Source organism: Molossus molossus, unplaced genomic scaffold (assembly GCF_014108415.1).
Source record: "Molossus molossus isolate mMolMol1 unplaced genomic scaffold, mMolMol1.p scaffold_m16_p_1, whole genome shotgun sequence".
NCBI lineage: Eukaryota > Metazoa > Chordata > Mammalia > Chiroptera > Molossidae > Molossus > Molossus molossus.
In genome coordinates this window covers 202,734,179-202,751,499 of record NW_023425344.1, presented here as the reverse complement: position 1 = coordinate 202,751,499, position 17,321 = coordinate 202,734,179, and the positions used below count along the sequence as shown (strand labels likewise).

Genomic DNA, 17,321 nt, shown 5'->3' with positions numbered 1-17,321 from the left:
ATTAAACTTATTTTTCTTCTCATAACTTATGTAAGTAATGACAGCACTGTGGGGTTGTAATCTAGTTAAAGAAACAAATAAGGATTAAGTGATACTAGACAACTGAAGGAAATTTTGCTGTTAAAGTGTTTGCAAGTATATGATGGATTCTACTTTGTGTATTTTTTCTCTGAATTTGTTGTAAGCATGCATTCCTGTTTTAATCTCTGCCTTACTTTTATTATTTGAAGTTCTGTTTGTTGTATCTGCTGAGACTCATTCAGAGTGGATTTTTCTTTGTATGTTTTTGTGGTTTTGAAATAGAAGGTCATGTTCAGTTGGGCTTTATCTGTGGAAAACCTGGGTTGAGGGTGTACCCTCTAAAACTATTTTGCATTTGCTTCCCCAGAGGTATTACTAGCCTGGGAACACAGTTATTATTGATATTTCAGTTTGGATTTTCCTGGGACCATGGCTTAAGGTCAAATCTCAAATCCAAGTGTGAGTAGGCCTATTGTTATACATTCACAGAGATTTTTTACCCTCTAAAGCAGGGCCCAAATTGAGGCAAACTTTATTATATAATCCCTATACCAGTAGATGGATTTTAAAAATTCACTCTTGAACTGAGGATATAGTCCTTTGAGGCTCTTGTCTCAGTTTCCTATCTTATGTGATCTCAGGGTTTTGTCTCCTGTTTCTGTGATATCTTTTTTTTTTTTTTTTTTTTATCCTCACCCAAGGACATTTTTCCATTTTTTGTTCAGGTAGAGTGGGAGGGAGAGAGAGGAACAGAGAGAGAGAGAGAGAAACATCGACGTGAAAGGAACACATCGAGTGGCTGCCACCGGCACAACCGACCAGGGCTGGGGACAAACCAACCGAGGTACGCGCCCTTAGCGGGAACCGAACCCGGGTCTCTCAGGACCGCAGGCCGACGCTCTAACCGCTGAGCCAAACCGGCCAGGGCTCTTTTAAAACACAAACCCCATGATTACTGAGGTGGTCAGCAAACTTCCCCTACTTGATATCAGCTTATATTACTGCATTCTGGCCTTTGGTTTGCTTACTGTTTTTGGACCCTGGGAATTTCCCTTACATTTTTACATGTTAATCTATGCATTTAAAAGGATATAGGGGTTTTATTTTCTGTCTATTTAGGTAATCTAGGCATCCATATTGCCCAAAATGGAAATTCTTACATTACTTTTATAGTCATAAATAATACTAACTTTATTTTCACTTTTTTATTTTCAAAGATTTTTTTCTAATTCATATATTCTCATTTTTTTAAAAAGACATACTTTTTATGTATGAAAGTGAAATGTATACGAGTGTATTTATCAAGGAGGTAGTACTGTTTTTGCAGTTTTTTATTTTTATTTGCACTTAAACCACTTATATTTATTTGGCTTACTATAGGAAAATACTAGTCTTCTACTTTCCTTTTAGATATAACCTTCTGTAATGGAAGATGATTGAAGATAAGGGGCCTCGTGTTGCTGACTACTTCGTTGTAGCAGGATTAACCGATGTTTCAAAGCCTTTTGAAGAAGAAATTCACTTCAATGATGCCTGTCATAAAGTTGCTAAACCAAAAGAACCTATCACAGATGTTTCAGTTATTATTAAATCTCTTGGTGAGGAAGTGCCACGGGATTACATGTGTATTGATGTTACTCCATCTGGATTGTCAGCTGACCTCAGTAATGGAAGTCTTGTAGGACCACAGATTTACCTTTGCTATAGAAGAGGAAGAGATAAGCCTCCACTTACAGATCTGGGGTAAGTCATTTTTTTTCCTCTTTTAAAAAAATATATATACTTATTGCTTTTTAGAGAGAGAGAGGAAGGGAGAGGGGGAGAGAGATAGAAACATTGATTGGCTGCCTCTGCACAGCTCCTACGAGGGATGGATCCTGCAACCCAGGTGTGTGTGTGCCCCAGCCAGGAATCAAACCAGCGACCTATTGGTGCATGGGTCAGTGCTCAACCAGTGAGCCACACTGGCTGGGATGGGGTAAGTCTTTTTGAAAACATAATTATTGCTGACCTGGCTGGGTGATGCATTTAGGTTAGAGTGTCGTCCTGTGCACCAAAAAATGGTTTTGAGTTTGATTCTCGGTCAGGGCACATACCTAGGTTGTGTGTTTGATCTTCAGTTGGGGTGTGAACAGAAGGCAACTGATTGATATTTGTTTCACACATTGATGTTTCTCTCTCTTTCTCTCATTTCCTCTCTCTCTAAAAATTCATTGAAAACATAATCCTTAGATGAGTATTAAAAATAATAATAATTAGCCCTGGCCGGTTTGGCTCAGCAGTTGGAGTGTTGGCCTGCAGACCAGAGAGTCCTGGGTTCGGTTCCTGCTAGGGGCACGTACCAAAATAATAATAATTAGTATTATTGTTATAGATCCAAATAATATGCCTTATAGATTTTAAAGTTAACTGTTTAAATTTTTCATTAATAGTTATATGGCAGTTTTAGAAAAATAGATATGTATATATCCAGAAGCCTGTATTCTATCACTGTGTTCATTACACCTTTTCAGTGTCCCTTTGTCCTACAAGGTTCCCAGCACTTTCATCTTGTTTGAGTTTCTTTCTTTTAAAGGAAGGGGACAGAATTTGAAAAACGTTTACAGAAAAGTACCAGAAAATTAATGTATTATCCTGATCATAAAATTTTAAATTATTTTTAAAGTACTAGAAAAGGATGGTTTTTAAGCATCCACTATAATGATCATTATAAATGGATAAAAGTCTGTATGCATCAAACAAGGATCTTGAGGTAAATGAGTGCTTTCCTTAGGATACTGTATGAATGTGGGGTTCCTTTTTCATATAACAGCTTTATTGAGATATAATTTATATACTGTACAATTCACCCATTTAATGTGTACAAGTCAGTAGTTTAGTATATTTATCGAGTTATACAACCATCACCACAGTTAATTTTAGAATGTTTTTATCATGACAAAAATAAATCCTGTACTTACTATCCAATTCTCCCTAACCCCCTCAGCTCTAGGCAATCAGTAGTCTACTTTCTGTCTCTGTAGATTTACCTATTCTGGACATTTTATATAAATGGAATTGCGTGTGTGTGCGCGCGCGCGTGTGTGTGTGTGGTGTGTGTCTGCCTGCTTTTCCTTAACATAATGTTTTCAAGGTTTATCCATGTTGTAGTATGTGTCAATACTTGATTCCTTTATATAACTGAATAATATTCCATCTTGTGGATGCACCACAATTAATTTATTCTTTCATCAGTTGATTGTGGGTTGTTTCCACTTTTTGGCTATTATAAACAATGCTGCTGGAAATATTCACGTACCAGTTTTTGTATGGACACATGTCTTCATTTCTCTTGTGTATTTACTCAGAAGTGGAATTGCTGGGTCCTATGGCAACTGTGTGTTTAACCTTTTGAGAAACTGCCAGACTGTTTTCCAAAGCAGTTGTATCACTTTGCATTTTCACCTGGCACTGTATGAAGATTCCAATTTCTCCACATCTAAGCCAGTATTTTGTTGGCATTTTGATTATACTTGTCCTAATGGATGTGAAGTGGCATCTCATTGTGGTCTTGATTTGCATTCACCTGATGGGTGATCATGCTGATCATCTTTCGTGTGCTTATTGGCCATGTGTATATCATTAGAGAAATGTCTTCAGAGTCTTCTTCCTGTTTTAAATTGGGTTATCTTTTTACTGTTGAGAATTCTTTACATATTCTAGATGCAATTCCTTACCAGTTACCTGATTTACAAATATTTCTTCCCATTCTGTGGGCTGTCTTTTCAGTTTCTTTCTGGTATCTTTTGAAGCTGAAAAGTTTTTAATTTTGATGAGGTCTGATTTGATTATGTTTTCTTTTGTTGCTTATGTTTTAGTGTCATATCTAAGAAGGCTTTTATGAATCTAAGGTCATGAAGATTTACATCTAAGTTTTTGTCTAAGAGTTTTACAGGTTCAGCCTTTATATTTAGGTCTTTGATCCATTTTGAATTAATTTTTTTATATGGTTGAGAAAGGGATCCAATCTTACTGTTTTGCATGTGGCTATTCATTTGTCCCAGCACCATCTGCTGAAGAGAATATTCTCCTATTTTCAAAAATTAATCGCCCTGGCCAGTTTGGCTCAGCGGTTAGAGCGTCGGCCTGCGGTCCGGAGAGACCCGGGTTCGGTTCCCGCCAAGGGCACGTACTTCGGTTGCAGTTTGTCCCCGGCCCTGGTTGGTCGTGCGGGTGGCAGCCACTCGATGTGTCCCTTCACGTCGATGTTTCTCTCTCTCTCTCTCTCTCTTCCTCTCTCTCCCTCCCACTCTATCTGTACAAAAAAAAAAAATGGAAAAAAAAAAAAATTAATCGACCATAGATGTATGGGTTTATTTCTGACTCTCAGTTCTATTTCATTTATCTACATGTCTGTCCTTAGGCCAGTACTACACAGTTTTTATTACTATGCTTTGTAGTAAGTGTTTACATTGGAGTGTAAGTATTCCAACTTTGTTCTTCTTTTTCAAGATTGTTTTGGCATCCTGGCTGAGTTACTCAGTGGTTAGAGCGCCAGCCCACGGGTTTCATTCCCGGTTGAGGGCACGTACCTGGGTTGCAGGTGTGATCCCAGATGGGAGGCAGCCAGTCAATGTTTTTTTAAAAAAAGATTGTTTTGGCTATTCTGGGTCTTTTGAATTTTCATAGGACTTTTAAGATCAGCATGTCAGTTTCTGCAAAACTGGGATTCATTTTAAAAGAATGTATGCATATTTTACATATATGTAAAAGAGGGTTATATAAATGTGAAGATATATAATTTTTTTAGTAAAAGAGGAATAAAATTTAAAAGGTAGAAAAATAAGATTCCCACAAGAAAACTGAAAGAGAAAGATCAACAGAAGGCCAGTAGTAGCTCTAAGAATGTCTTCAAAATAGATGAAGCATTTATAAGGAATGAAGATCAGCCTTCTCATTTTCATTGCTATGTTACAAAGAGGGATGGGCTCTTCACTTACAATATTTTGGTTAGAAATAAGGAATTTGTTGACATCCCTACTGATGTCACCAGAAGGGCTATAAAAGTTCCATCTCTTAATATATTAAGTCTGAAAGAGGATATGTAGTCATGTTTACTAACACCCAAGGGAAGATAGAGCTCCTGAATTTTCTTCTACTTTAAAATTCTATCATGTAATGGATGACATAAAAAAGTTACATTAAAAATCAGTCTTTAGTTTGTTAATGCATGAATTAATTGCAATAATTTAAAATTGGTTGCAGAGTAACTACTATATTGCTTCATATGACATTTACATATTTAGTAAATAAATGGCTTGGGAAAGTAAGCCAGCTGTTAGATCTTGTTTTCAAAAGATTAGGGAAGTTGCTCCTGTGACTACTGACTATCATCAGAATTTTAGCTTGTGGATAAAATGGAAGCAGCATTGCAGATTCTCATTTGAGTGTTGGAGTTCCCTAGAGTAGAGATGAGGAATTTTCCAAGCATAGAAAGGACTCTTCAGTAGAAAGGGACTTGAACTGACATGAATAAATTAACTACTCTTATAGCTACCCTATATGTTTGTCGTTATGAAAACTATGATATCATTCTTGCTTTAAAATCTTCCAGATTATTTATTTATTTATTTATTTTAATTACAGTTTACATTCAGTATTATTTTGTATTGGTTTCAGGTGTCAGCATAGTGGTCACACAGTCATATACCTTACAAAGTGTTCCCCTGATATTTCCAGCATTCACGTGGCACCATGCATAGTTATTACAGTGTTGACCATATTTCCTATGCTGTGCTTTACACCCCCATTACTATTTTTATTTTTTTCAATCCTGACCCAAGGACATTTTTCATTTATCTTCAAATAGAATGAGAGGGAGGGAAAGAGAGACAGAGAGAGTGAGAAACATCGATATGAAAGGGACACATCAACTGGTTGCCTCCTTCACAACCCTAACTGGGGCCAGGGACAAACCACAACTGAGGTACATGCCCTTGACTGAAATCGAACCTGTGACTCATTGATCCACAGGCTGATGCTATAACCACTGAGCAAAACTGACCAGTGCCCCATGAATATTTTATAACTGCCAATTTGTACCTCTCAATCCCTTGACCTTTTTAACCAAGTCCCTCAACCCTCCTTCCCTCTGGCAACCATTAGTCTGTTCTTTGTATCTGTAGGTCAGTTTCTAGTTTGTTTGTTTGTTTATGTTATTCTTTAGATTCCACATATAAGTGAAAACATGGTATTTTTTTTTTCTCTAACTGACTTATTTCAATTAGAAAAATACCCTCTAGGTCCATCCATGCTGTCGCAAATGATAAAATTTCATTCTTTTTTATGGCTGAATAATATTCCATTGTATATACTTACCATGGCTTTTTTATCCACTTGCCTATTGATGGACACTTGGTTGCTCCCAAATCTTGACAATTGCAAATAATACTGCAATGAACATAAAGATGCATGTTTTCTTTCAAATTAGTGTTTTGGGTTTCTTCGGACATACTCAGAAGTAGAATTGCTGGGTCATAAGGCAGTTCCATTTTTAATTTTTTGAGGAACTTTCATACTGTTTTCCATAGTGGCTCCACCAATCCTCATTCCCACCAACAGTGTAGAAGGGTTTCCATTTCTCCACATCCTTGACAACACTTGTTTGTTGATTTATTGATGGTATTTCATATGTCTATTGGTCATCTGTATGTCCTCTTTAGAGAAGTGTCTATTCAGGTTCTTTGCCCATTTTTATCCTCACCCAAGGACATTTTTCCACTTTTTGTTCAGACAGAGTAGGAGGGGGAGAGAGAGAGAAACAGCAACGTGAAAGGGACACATCGAGTGGCTGCCACCCGCATGACCAACCAGGGCTGGTGACAAACTGCAACCGAGGTATGTGCCCCTAGAGGGAACCAAACCGGGGTCTCTCTGGACTGTAGGCCGACACTCCAACTGCTGAGCCAAACCGGCCAGTCTTTGCCCATTTTTTAATTGGATTTTTTTTTTTTTTTTTTTGGTGTTAGTTGTATGAATTCTTTATAAATTTTGGATCTTAACCCCTTATCAGATGTATCATTGGCAAATACTTTCTTCCATTCAGTGGGTTGTCTTTTTATTTTGTTGATGGTTTTCTTTTGCTGTACAAAAACTATTTAGTTTGATGTGTTCCCATTTGTGTATTTTTTTCTTTTATTTCCCTTGCCATAGGAGATATATCAGAAAAAAATATTAATAAGAGAACTGTCCAATATTTTACTGCCTATGCTTTCTTCTAGGAGTTTTATGGTTTCATGTTTTACATTTAAGTCTTTAATACATTTTGGGTTTATTCTTGTACTGTATATGGTGTAAGAGGTGATCTAGTTTCTTTTTCTTTTTCTTTCTTTTTTTTTTTTTTTTTTGCTTGTATCTGTCCAATTTTCCCAACACTGTTTATTGAATAGACTGTTTTTATGCCATTGTGTGTTCTTATCTCCTTTGTCAAATATTAATTGACCATATAGGTATGAGTTTATTTCTGGGCTCTCTGTTCTCTTCCATTGATCTACATGTCTGTTTTTATGGCAGTACCATGCTGTTTTTGTCTGTTTGTTTGTTTGTTTTTTTATCCTCACCTGAGGACATTTTTCCACTTTTTTGTTCAGGTAGAGTGAGAGGAAGATAGAGAGAGAGAGAAACATCGACGTGAAAGGGACACATCGAGTGGCTGCCACCCACACGACCAACCAGGGCCGGGGACAAACTGCAACCGAGGTACATGCCCTTAGCGGGAACCGAACCCGGGTCTCTCCGGACCACAGGCCAATGCTCTAACCGCTGAGCCAAACCGGCCAGGGCTACCATGCTATTGTTTTTTTTTTTTCTTTTTTCAATCCTCACCCGAGGACATTTTTCCATTTTTTGTTCAGGTAGAGTGGGGGGGAGAGAGAGGAACAGAGAGAGAGAGAGAAACATGATGTGAAAGGAACACATCGAGTGGCTGCCACCCGCACAACCGACCAGGGCCGGGGACAAACTGCAACCGAGGTATGCGCCCTAGCGGGAACCGAACCCAGATCTCTCAGGACCGCAGGCCGACGCTCTAACCGCTGAGCCAAACCGGCCAGGGCACCATGCCGTTTTGATTACTCTAGCCGTGTAGTATAGTTTGATACCAGATAGGGTGTTACCTCCAATTCAGTACTTCTCAAGATTGTTGTGGCTATTTAGGATATTTTGTAGTTCCATATAAAATTTTAGAATATTTGTTCTAGTTCTGTGAAATACACCATTGGTATTTGATAGGAATTGCATTGAATCTATAAATTGCTTTGGATAGTGTGGATATTTTAATGATGTTAATTCTTCCTATCCATGAGCATGGTATATGCTTTCATTTATTTGTATCTTTTTCAGTTTCTTTTTTAGGTGTCTTATAATTTTCTGAATACTGGTCTTTTACCTCCTTGATTAAATTTATTCCTAGGTATTTTTTTAATGCAATTGTAAGTGGAAATTTTTTTTAGTTTCCCTTTCTGGTAATTCATTTATTGGTGTATAAAAATGCAACCACTCTGACTGGTGTTGCTCAGTGGTTAGAGTGTCGGCCTGTGGACCAGAGAGTCCCAGGTTAGGTTCCTACTTAGGACATGTACCTCGGTTGCAGTTTGCCCCCAGCCCTGGTTGGGGCTGTGTGGGTTGCAGCCACTCGATGTGTCTCTCTTACATAGGTGTTTCTCTCTCTCTCTCTTCCTCCCCTCTCTCCCTCTCGCTCTATCTGAAGATAAATGCAAAAAAACGTCCTCGGGTAAGGATAAAAATATTTTTAAGATGCAGCCAATTTTTAATATTTAGTTTGTATCCGTAAAAGCTTATAGTTTAGACAAGAAAAGTTATCTAACAATATAAAAATCAAAAATAGTAATGCAAAATATATACAACAGCACAATATCTGATAAGAAAATAAGTATCATATATATCATATACATTTAAATTCCATATCTTTAAGAATTTGAGGTAATAAATGGTGGATTTTTTTTCCTGTGTTGTATTTTTATTTTCTTGTTTTCAATTGAGCGTCTGTGTACCAGACACTATTATTGAGATCTTAAATATACTCTCATTTAATTTTCTCAAGATCCTATGAGTTAGAATTTTAAATTTTACAGCTGAGTAACTTAAGTCTTGGAGATTAAGTATAACTGCCTATGATAGTATAGCTGGTAACAAGTGGTAGGAATTTGAATTTAGATGTGTGTAATTGCTCTGTTACAATGCCTTTTTTAAAGATTTAAAACAATGAGAGAGCCCTGGCCGGTTTTGCTCAGCGGTTAGAGCATCGGCCTGCGGTCCGGAGAGACCCGGGTTCGGTTCCCGCTAAGGGCATGTACCTTGGTTGCAGTTTGTCCCCGGCCCTGGTTGGTCGTGCGGGTGGCAGCAACTCTATGTGTCCCTTTCACGTCGATGTTTCTCTCTCTCTTCCTCTCTCTCCCTCCCACTCTATCTGTGCAAAAAAAATGGAAAAATGTCCTCGGGTGAGGATAAAAAAAAAAAAGAGAGAGAGAAATAAAGCAAGATCAAATTGAGGAGGAGGAATAGTTAAGCCAACAATAGGATAAACACAGTTGCTCTGATTAAGCATCCAATTTAGCTCTAAATTTTCCAAATAAAATTTTGAGAAAATGTTTTTTCTTTGCTGACAGCTAGGACAAAAAGGGAAATTAAAACTTATATTAGAAAGAAATAATTTAACTAATTTCTGACACTAAATTTTCTTTCTGTAATGGGATTTTATAAAAGGGAATACTGACTGATGTTGGGGACATTGCCTGTTTTAACGGTTTCTATAGCAAAACACTTAATATGTAGTAGACCTTTAAAATTTTTTTTGACTGATTCCAAAGACTTAGCTTTAAAGTCTAATCAGTGAATTCTATGAAAGAATTAAACTATATTATTCAAACATGACATTTTCTTTGTGTCCCCAAGTACTTTAAGTAGAATGGATGCTGGCTTGTCCATTATGAAAAGCCTATATTTTACCATAATAAAGAAGAAGGAAAGCCCAGCTGGTGTGGCTCACTGGTTGAGAGGCGACCCATGCACCAAGAGGTCACTGGTTTGATTCCCTGTCAGGACACATGCCCAGGTTGTGGGCCAAATCCCCAGTGGGGGTCATACAGGAGGCGGCCAGTCAGTGTTCTCTCTCATCAATGTTTCTATCTCTCTCTCCTTCTTCCGTCCTTTCTCTCTAAAACAATAAAGAAAAAAAAATTTAAAGAAGGAAAAAAATTTGCCCTGGCCGGTTTGGCTCAGCGGTTAGAGCTTTGGCCTGCGGTCCTGAGAGACCCGGGTTCGGTTCCCGCTAAGGGCGCATACCTCGGTTGCAGTTTGTCCCTGGCCCTGGTTGGTTGTGCGGGTGGCAGCCACTCGATGTGTTCCTTTCACATCGATGTTTCTCTCTCTCTCTCTGTTCCTCTCTTTCCCTCCCACTCTACCTGAACAAAAAATGGAAAAATGTCCTCGGATGAGGATAAAAAAAATAAAATAAAATAAAAAGAAGGAAAAAAATTTGAGGTTATTTTCTATTTTGAAAGCCTAAAATTATCTCTTAAACCTGAGGGAAGTATTGGAAGTAAAAGTGTGCATACAGGTTTTACACCTTCTTGTTATAGAAGCCTTTTGAAAGATTTTAATTTTGGCCACAATACAAAGTTGCTTTTTTCAAGAAGATGCTTGGTTTTAGAGACATAAATATATAAATACATCCATTAAATGAAATGCTAAAACAAGCACCTTTACATCCTTTGATTTATGTCATACTTTGGTTTATGTCAACAAAACACATAGGTAATCTGAATTCTTCTTACATTATTTAAATTTTTGGTAGAGAAAACAGTTAACCTTTACTTTTGTATGAGACTATGCAATTCAAATTTGCAATAAGATTGGAATCTGGGCTGCATTTAAGGATCAGTTCATGAAATCTGATAATATTACCTTTTATATTTGAGAGTGCTTTGTGTTTGTGTATTTATTGATTTTATTTATTTTGTAGGGTTTTATATGACTGGAAGGAAAGATTGAAACAGGGGTGTGAAATTATTCAGAGTACTCCCTATGGACGCCCTGCAAATATTAGCGGCAGTACCTCCTCACAAAAAATTTATATCACTTACCGAAGAGCCTCTGAAAACATGACTCAGAATACGTTGGCTGTCACAGACATATGTATTATTATACCCAGTAAAGGAGAAAGTCCACCACACACATTCTGCAAAGTTGACAAGAATCTCAATAATAGTATGGTAAGTGACTCTTTTGCACTTATAAAATTAACCATCGATGAAAAGATCATAACGTAAAATGTTTGGAGAACAGCATAGCATAATTACTGAATTAAAAATATGTTTTTAAAGATGTTGGATATTTTATTTTTAGGAAAGTACTTTAGTTGTACTTTCAAAAGGAGCTATGCAAAAAGCCTTTTTTAACTTTATTTTCTCTGTATATTTGTCTTCAATGCTATGAATCTGTCCTCATGCACTGGTTTATGCAGATACTCTATCATGTGTGCACAACGTGTCCTTTCTCATTTAACACACATTCATTAAACATTTCTACATAGCAGGCACAGTTTTAAGTGCTACAGATATACTAGGGAACAAAACAAAGCCCTTGCCATCATGGAACTTATATTTTACTGGTGAAAGGCAGATAATAAATAAGAAAATATACAATATGCCAAATGGTGGTAAGTGCTGTGCAAGGAAGAAAAGCAAGAAAGGGGTGAAAGGGAGGACTGGGAAGGGTAGAGGAAGGCTTTGTTATTGCATATAAGGTGATGAAATAACAAAGTGGCATTTGAGTTGAGACCCAAAGAAGGTAAGGAAATGTGCTGCGTGAATATGTCTGTCACCACCTAATGTCAAGTGGTAATATCTCCCAAGTTAAATCTCCATTTTAGACCTCTCACCTTAGCTCCATTTGATTCTTCACTTGGATGTCTAATAGATTTTTCAAACTTAAAATGTCTAAAACTGAACTCTTTTCTTTACCCCAAAATCTGCTTTATCCAGTCTTCCTCATCTCAGTTACAGCTAAGTCTAGAAAACTCCTTTGTGGGCAGCAGTTATTTATTTATTTATTTTTAGCTTTTTTTTAAATTAATTTATTTTTGTTACAGATGTTTCTCCTTTTTTCCCCATTGACACCCTCCTCCTGATCCTCCACACCCCTCCTCCCCGCCCACCCCATCCCCAGCATCATTGTCTATGTCCATGGTTATGCATACATGCATATAAATTCTGTGGTTCATCTCTTCCCTCCCCTCTCTCTGACCCCCCTTCTGAGGTTGTCAGTCTGTACCCTACTTCTGTGTCTCTGGGTTTATTTTGTTCATCAGTTTGTTTTGTTCATTATATTCCACAAATAAGTGAGATAATGTGATATTTGTCTTTCTCTGATTGGCTTGTTTTGCTTAGGATAATACTTTCCAGGCCCCTCCATGTCATCTCAAAGAATAAGAGATCTTTCGCCCTGGCCGGTTTGGCTCAGCGGTTAGAGCATCGGCCTGCGGTCCGGAGAGACCCGGGTTCGGTTCCCGCTAAGGGCATGTACCTCGGTTGCAGTTTGTCCCCGGCCCTGGTTGGTCGTGCGGGTGGCAGCCACTCGATGTGTCCCTTTCATGTCGATGTTTCTCTCTCTCCCTCCCACTCTATCTGTGCAAAAAACGGAAAAAAATGTCCTTGGGTGAGGATAAAAAAAAAAAAAAAAAAGAATAAGAGATCTTTCTTTCTTATAGCTGCATAGTATTCAATTGTGTGAATGTACCACAGCTTTTTTATCCACTCATCTGTTGATGAACACTTGGGCTGTTTCTAGATCTTAGCAATTGTAAATAGTGCTGCTATGAACATAGGGGTACATATATTCTTTCTGATTGGTGTTTCAGGCTTCTTAGGATATATTCCTAGAAGCAGTATCATTAGGTCAAATGGCAGTTCAATTTTTAACTTTTTGAGGTAACACCATAGTGTTTTCCATAGTGGCTACACCAGCAGTGTACTAGAGTCCCCTTTTCTCCACACCCTCACTAGCACTTGTTATTTGATAATTTATTGATGGCAGCCATTCTGGCAGGTGTGTGGTAATACCTCATTGTTGTTTTAATTTGCATCTCTCTGATAATTAGTGACATTGAGTATTTTTTCATATGTCTCTTGGCCATTTGTATGTCCTGTTTGGAGAGGTGTCTCTTTAGGTCCTCTGCCCGTTTTTTTATTGGATTCTTTATCTTCCTTTTGTGGAGTTGTGGCCAGCAATTATTTAAAACCATGGGATCATTTAAATGTATGAGATCATTTAGAGAAAGGAAAGGAAAGAAGAGATCAAGAAGAGATCACAATTAATGATCAGAAAAAGAGAGAGGATGCTGCAAAGGAGAATGAGTGCCCTAGCCTGGTGTCTCATTTGGTTGGAGTGTCATCCTGTATACCAAAAGATTGGGGGTTTGATACCTGGTCACGTCACATACCTAGGTTTCGGGTTCAGTCCCAGTCGGGATGCGTACAGGAGACAATCCATCGATATCTCTCTCTCTCTCCTTCCCTTCCTTTCTCTCTATAAAAATTAATAAAAATGTCCCCAGGTGAGGATTAAAAAAAGGAGACTGAGGGGTGAGGTAGCCAGCGATTTGATGGAGGAGGGACCAGAAGAATGTGATGCCTCAAAAGCCAAGAAAATAAAATGTTCCAGGAAGGGAGTTATTAGTGGTATCAAAATTTTCTGAGCCCTGGCCGGTTTGGCTCAGCGGTTGGAGTATCGGCCTGCGGTACAGAGAGACCTGGGTTCGGTTCCCGCTAAGGGCACGTACCTCTGTTGCAGTTTGTCCCCGGCCCTGGTTGGTCGTGCGGGTGGCAGCCACTCGATGTGTCCCTTCACATCGATGTTTCTCTCTCTCTCTCCCTCCCGCTCTATCTGAACAAAAAATGGAAAACTGTCCTCAGGTGAGGATAAAAAAAAAAAAAACAATTTTCTGAGAGGTTGAATAAAATGAAGACTAGAAATTAACTCCTGTATTAGATTTGGTATCGTTAAAGTTGTCAAGGTGTTCTTCTAAGGAATGGTGAAATTAAAACCTGTTTTGGAATGGATTCAGGAGAGAATGGGATATAAGAAAAAGGATATGGCAAATTACTCCTGTTGAGTTTTGGTATAAAGAGCTGCAGAAAAAGCTGGCAATATCTATCTGAAAAGGGTTTTATGGAATCAAAAGGAAGGTAGACACACAAGTGGTATTTCTTAGTTAATCACTTCTGCCCAAATTTTGGACTTAGCATAAAATCTAAATTTTTGTGGCTTAATTTTATTTTAAAGGGTCATATTTTCATGTTATTGCAGTTAGATTTGACTTCTGACAGAAAAATGGGCAATAACTCCAGTAAAATGCTCACAAAATAACCAACTGAAAATAGCTAACAGAGAGCACTCTTTTACATCTTAGATAACACATCTAAAAAAATAAGAGATTTTATTTTATTAAGTTATTACCTTTTAAAATTAATGGTATTTTCTTTTTTTTAATTCAGTGGGGATCAGCAGTATACTTATGTTATAAAAAATCAGTGGCAAAAACTAACACGATATCTTACAAAGCTGGTAAGTATAATTTTTCATGGGATACTTAATATATAAGTGTATTATGGGGCCCAATAATATTAAAGAATAAACAAAACCTGTCTTACATTGTGTTAGTGTCAAGACTGGAACTACACAACCCATGTCTTTTGATTCTGTTTTGTTTTCACCCATACAGTTATTGGAAGATTAATATTAAAAGAAGGCAGGATTTTTTAAAAACATTAGGTTTAAATAAATAATAAGTAGAAATTAGTTCTCTTAAGTTTTTAAATCAGTAGAAAATATGGAAAAGTATTTTCCAGTTAAATTAATATTTCTTTTACATTTACATCAAATTTAGTCAAATCTGTAGTTCATATGTAATTGTTTTATAGTAATCTGAAATATTATAAACTAATTTGTGATTTTTAATACATAGCTGAAATGTTCAATTGTCAGAAACCTCAAAATAGCAAACATACTGATCTTATTTAGGTGCACCTAAATTCAAGAGATGATAACCTAACATTTATTGTTGTTTTTATAGGTCTGATTTGTAGATATCCTCAAGAAGATTATGAGTCATTCTCACTTCCAGAATCTGTTCCCCTATTTTGTTTACCAATGGGTGCAACAATTGAATGTTGGCCATCAAACAGCAAATACCCGCTCCCTGTATTTTCTACATTTGTGTTAACTGGAGCCTCAGCTGAAAAGGTACTGTGTGTTTTAACAAGTTATATTGGTAGATTTCTTGTACATTTTAAATTTAACTTTTTTTATAATGAAAGGAACAGTAGAAAAACATAACTGGTTAAGTTGAATCTATTTTACAAACCTCTTTCTTTTGGTTAAAGTAACTATATCCAGGGACAAGGAAAAGGTAAGTTTCATTCTATTCCAAATACCCAAATGCTTTCTTGTGAATGTGGTGAAAGATTTTTCATTTGTTAAATAATGATCCTTCATTCCTTTATTTTATGTGATACAGAAGCTTTGAAAGTAATACAAAAGACATAATTAAATATGCAATACTATTTAGAATCATAGACTATTATTGTTGGAAGGGACCTTGGAAATTATCTAGTCTGACATTATCATTTTACAGATTGAGAAATTAAAGTCTAGAGAAATTCAGTGAATTGCCTTAAGTTGGAATTTGTATTTCCCTATTTAAAATTGTCCCACTGCTTACTAAATAATAGTTCTTAATCATTTTCTTATAGAGAATATTGATACAATTTATTTTACTCTCTATGAAACAAATGTAATTTAATTGAAACACTTTTTTTAAAATAAGGAGATGTGAGAGTAACACTTGTATAGTTTTAAATTTTTATTATATTTTTTAATGTACATCAAGAAAACAAAGAGTGATGTCTATTCACTACTGTGTTCCTAGTACCTGGCACCTTGCCTGACTCATAAGCATATAATAGCTCATAATGGCCTGGCTCATCATGGCTTATCCATTAAATATTTAACTAATGGTGTGATTTGAATAAATAATATAAGGTGTATTTAGTAAGTATGTTACTTGTTTTCCAGGTCTATGGTGCTGCTATTCAGTTTTATGAACCATATCCTGAGGAGAATCTCACAGAAAAACAGAGACTTCTTTTGGGTTTAGCAAAATCAGCAGATGGGAAGTCTGATGGTTCCAAAACAGTTCACACTAATAAATGCATCTGTCTTCTTTCTCACTGGCCTTTTTTTGATGCATTCAGAAAGTTTCTGACTTTTTTGTATCGTTATTCCATCTCTGGACCTCATGTCCTTCCAATTGAGAAGTAAGTTAGAAGCCTTCTTGGTTCAAAATTTGACATACTACACTAGTATATTTGTATTGGTAATTGAATTGTACTGGTAAATTTTATATGGAAACTAGATTTGTCAGGAGTTATTTGAAAAAAAAGAGTTTGGTTGTTTCTATCAGGAATATATATATATATATATATATATATATATATTTTAAATCTTCACTTGAGGACATTTTTCCATTTATCTTCAGATAGACTGGGAGGGAGGAAAGGAGGGAGGGAGGGAGGGAAAGAAACATCAATGTGAGAGACACACATTGACTGGCCGCCCCCCACAGGACCATGACCAGGGCCAGAGATGGAACTGCAACCGAGGTACGTGCCCTTGACCAGAATTGAACCTAAGACTCTTTGGTCCTCAGGCTGCCGCTCCAACTGCTGAGCCAAACCGGCTAGGGCAATCAGAAATATTTATGTATTATACTTTTACAGCCATGGTTTTTTTTTTTTCATCTCTAACAAAATAATTGTTTCATTTTTTTATGTTCTTGTGGAGTTCGGAGATCCTAATTGGAATTTTATAAAAAGTTTTGTAATTCTTATTTTATACACAACTTGGGTTTATTATGAACCTTTACAAATATTTCTTACTATTTTTAGATGTCATGAATTTAAAGGAAAAATTAAATAAGTGCATTCTTTATTCTTTTCTACAATTTTAGTGATTTATTTTAAAATCATTAACATTGAATAATGTTTCATGCACTAAAATTTGACGCAAATGAGATCTAAATACCTCCATTGTCTGACTATTGTTTATTTCATTCCATCAATCACTTAAGCTCTTTTGTGTTCTTAGGCAGAATTCTCTGACTGTAATGACAGTTAGAAAATGATAGAATTATCATAAGAACAGTTGGTGTACAAGATTACTCTTTAATTTTTCCTTGCACTTTT

The 17,321-nt window shown here is 36.6% G+C and overlaps 1 protein-coding gene across 16 annotated transcripts in view; it reads left to right on the top strand.

Annotated features, from left to right (window-relative positions):
* DENND4A (DENN domain containing 4A) overlaps positions 1-17,321 on the top strand; it is a 136,998-nt gene that overhangs the window by 53,681 nt on the left and 65,996 nt on the right. For 11 of the 16 annotated variants that reach the window (XM_036258656.1, XM_036258632.1, XM_036258587.1 and 8 more), the window contains 5 exons: positions 1,432-1,764; positions 11,042-11,291; positions 14,574-14,643; positions 15,152-15,321; positions 16,153-16,394. In XM_036258656.1, coding sequence (XP_036114549.1) covers positions 1,454-1,764; positions 11,042-11,291; positions 14,574-14,643; positions 15,152-15,321; positions 16,153-16,394 — 1,043 coding nt within the window. In that variant the 5' untranslated portion in view covers positions 1,432-1,453. Of the gene's footprint in view, positions 1-388; positions 481-1,412; positions 1,765-11,041; positions 11,292-14,573; positions 14,644-15,151; positions 15,322-16,152; positions 16,395-17,321 lie in introns of those variants that run through there. The other 5 variants (XM_036258571.1, XM_036258596.1, XM_036258578.1 and 2 more) reach the window with 4 other exon arrangements.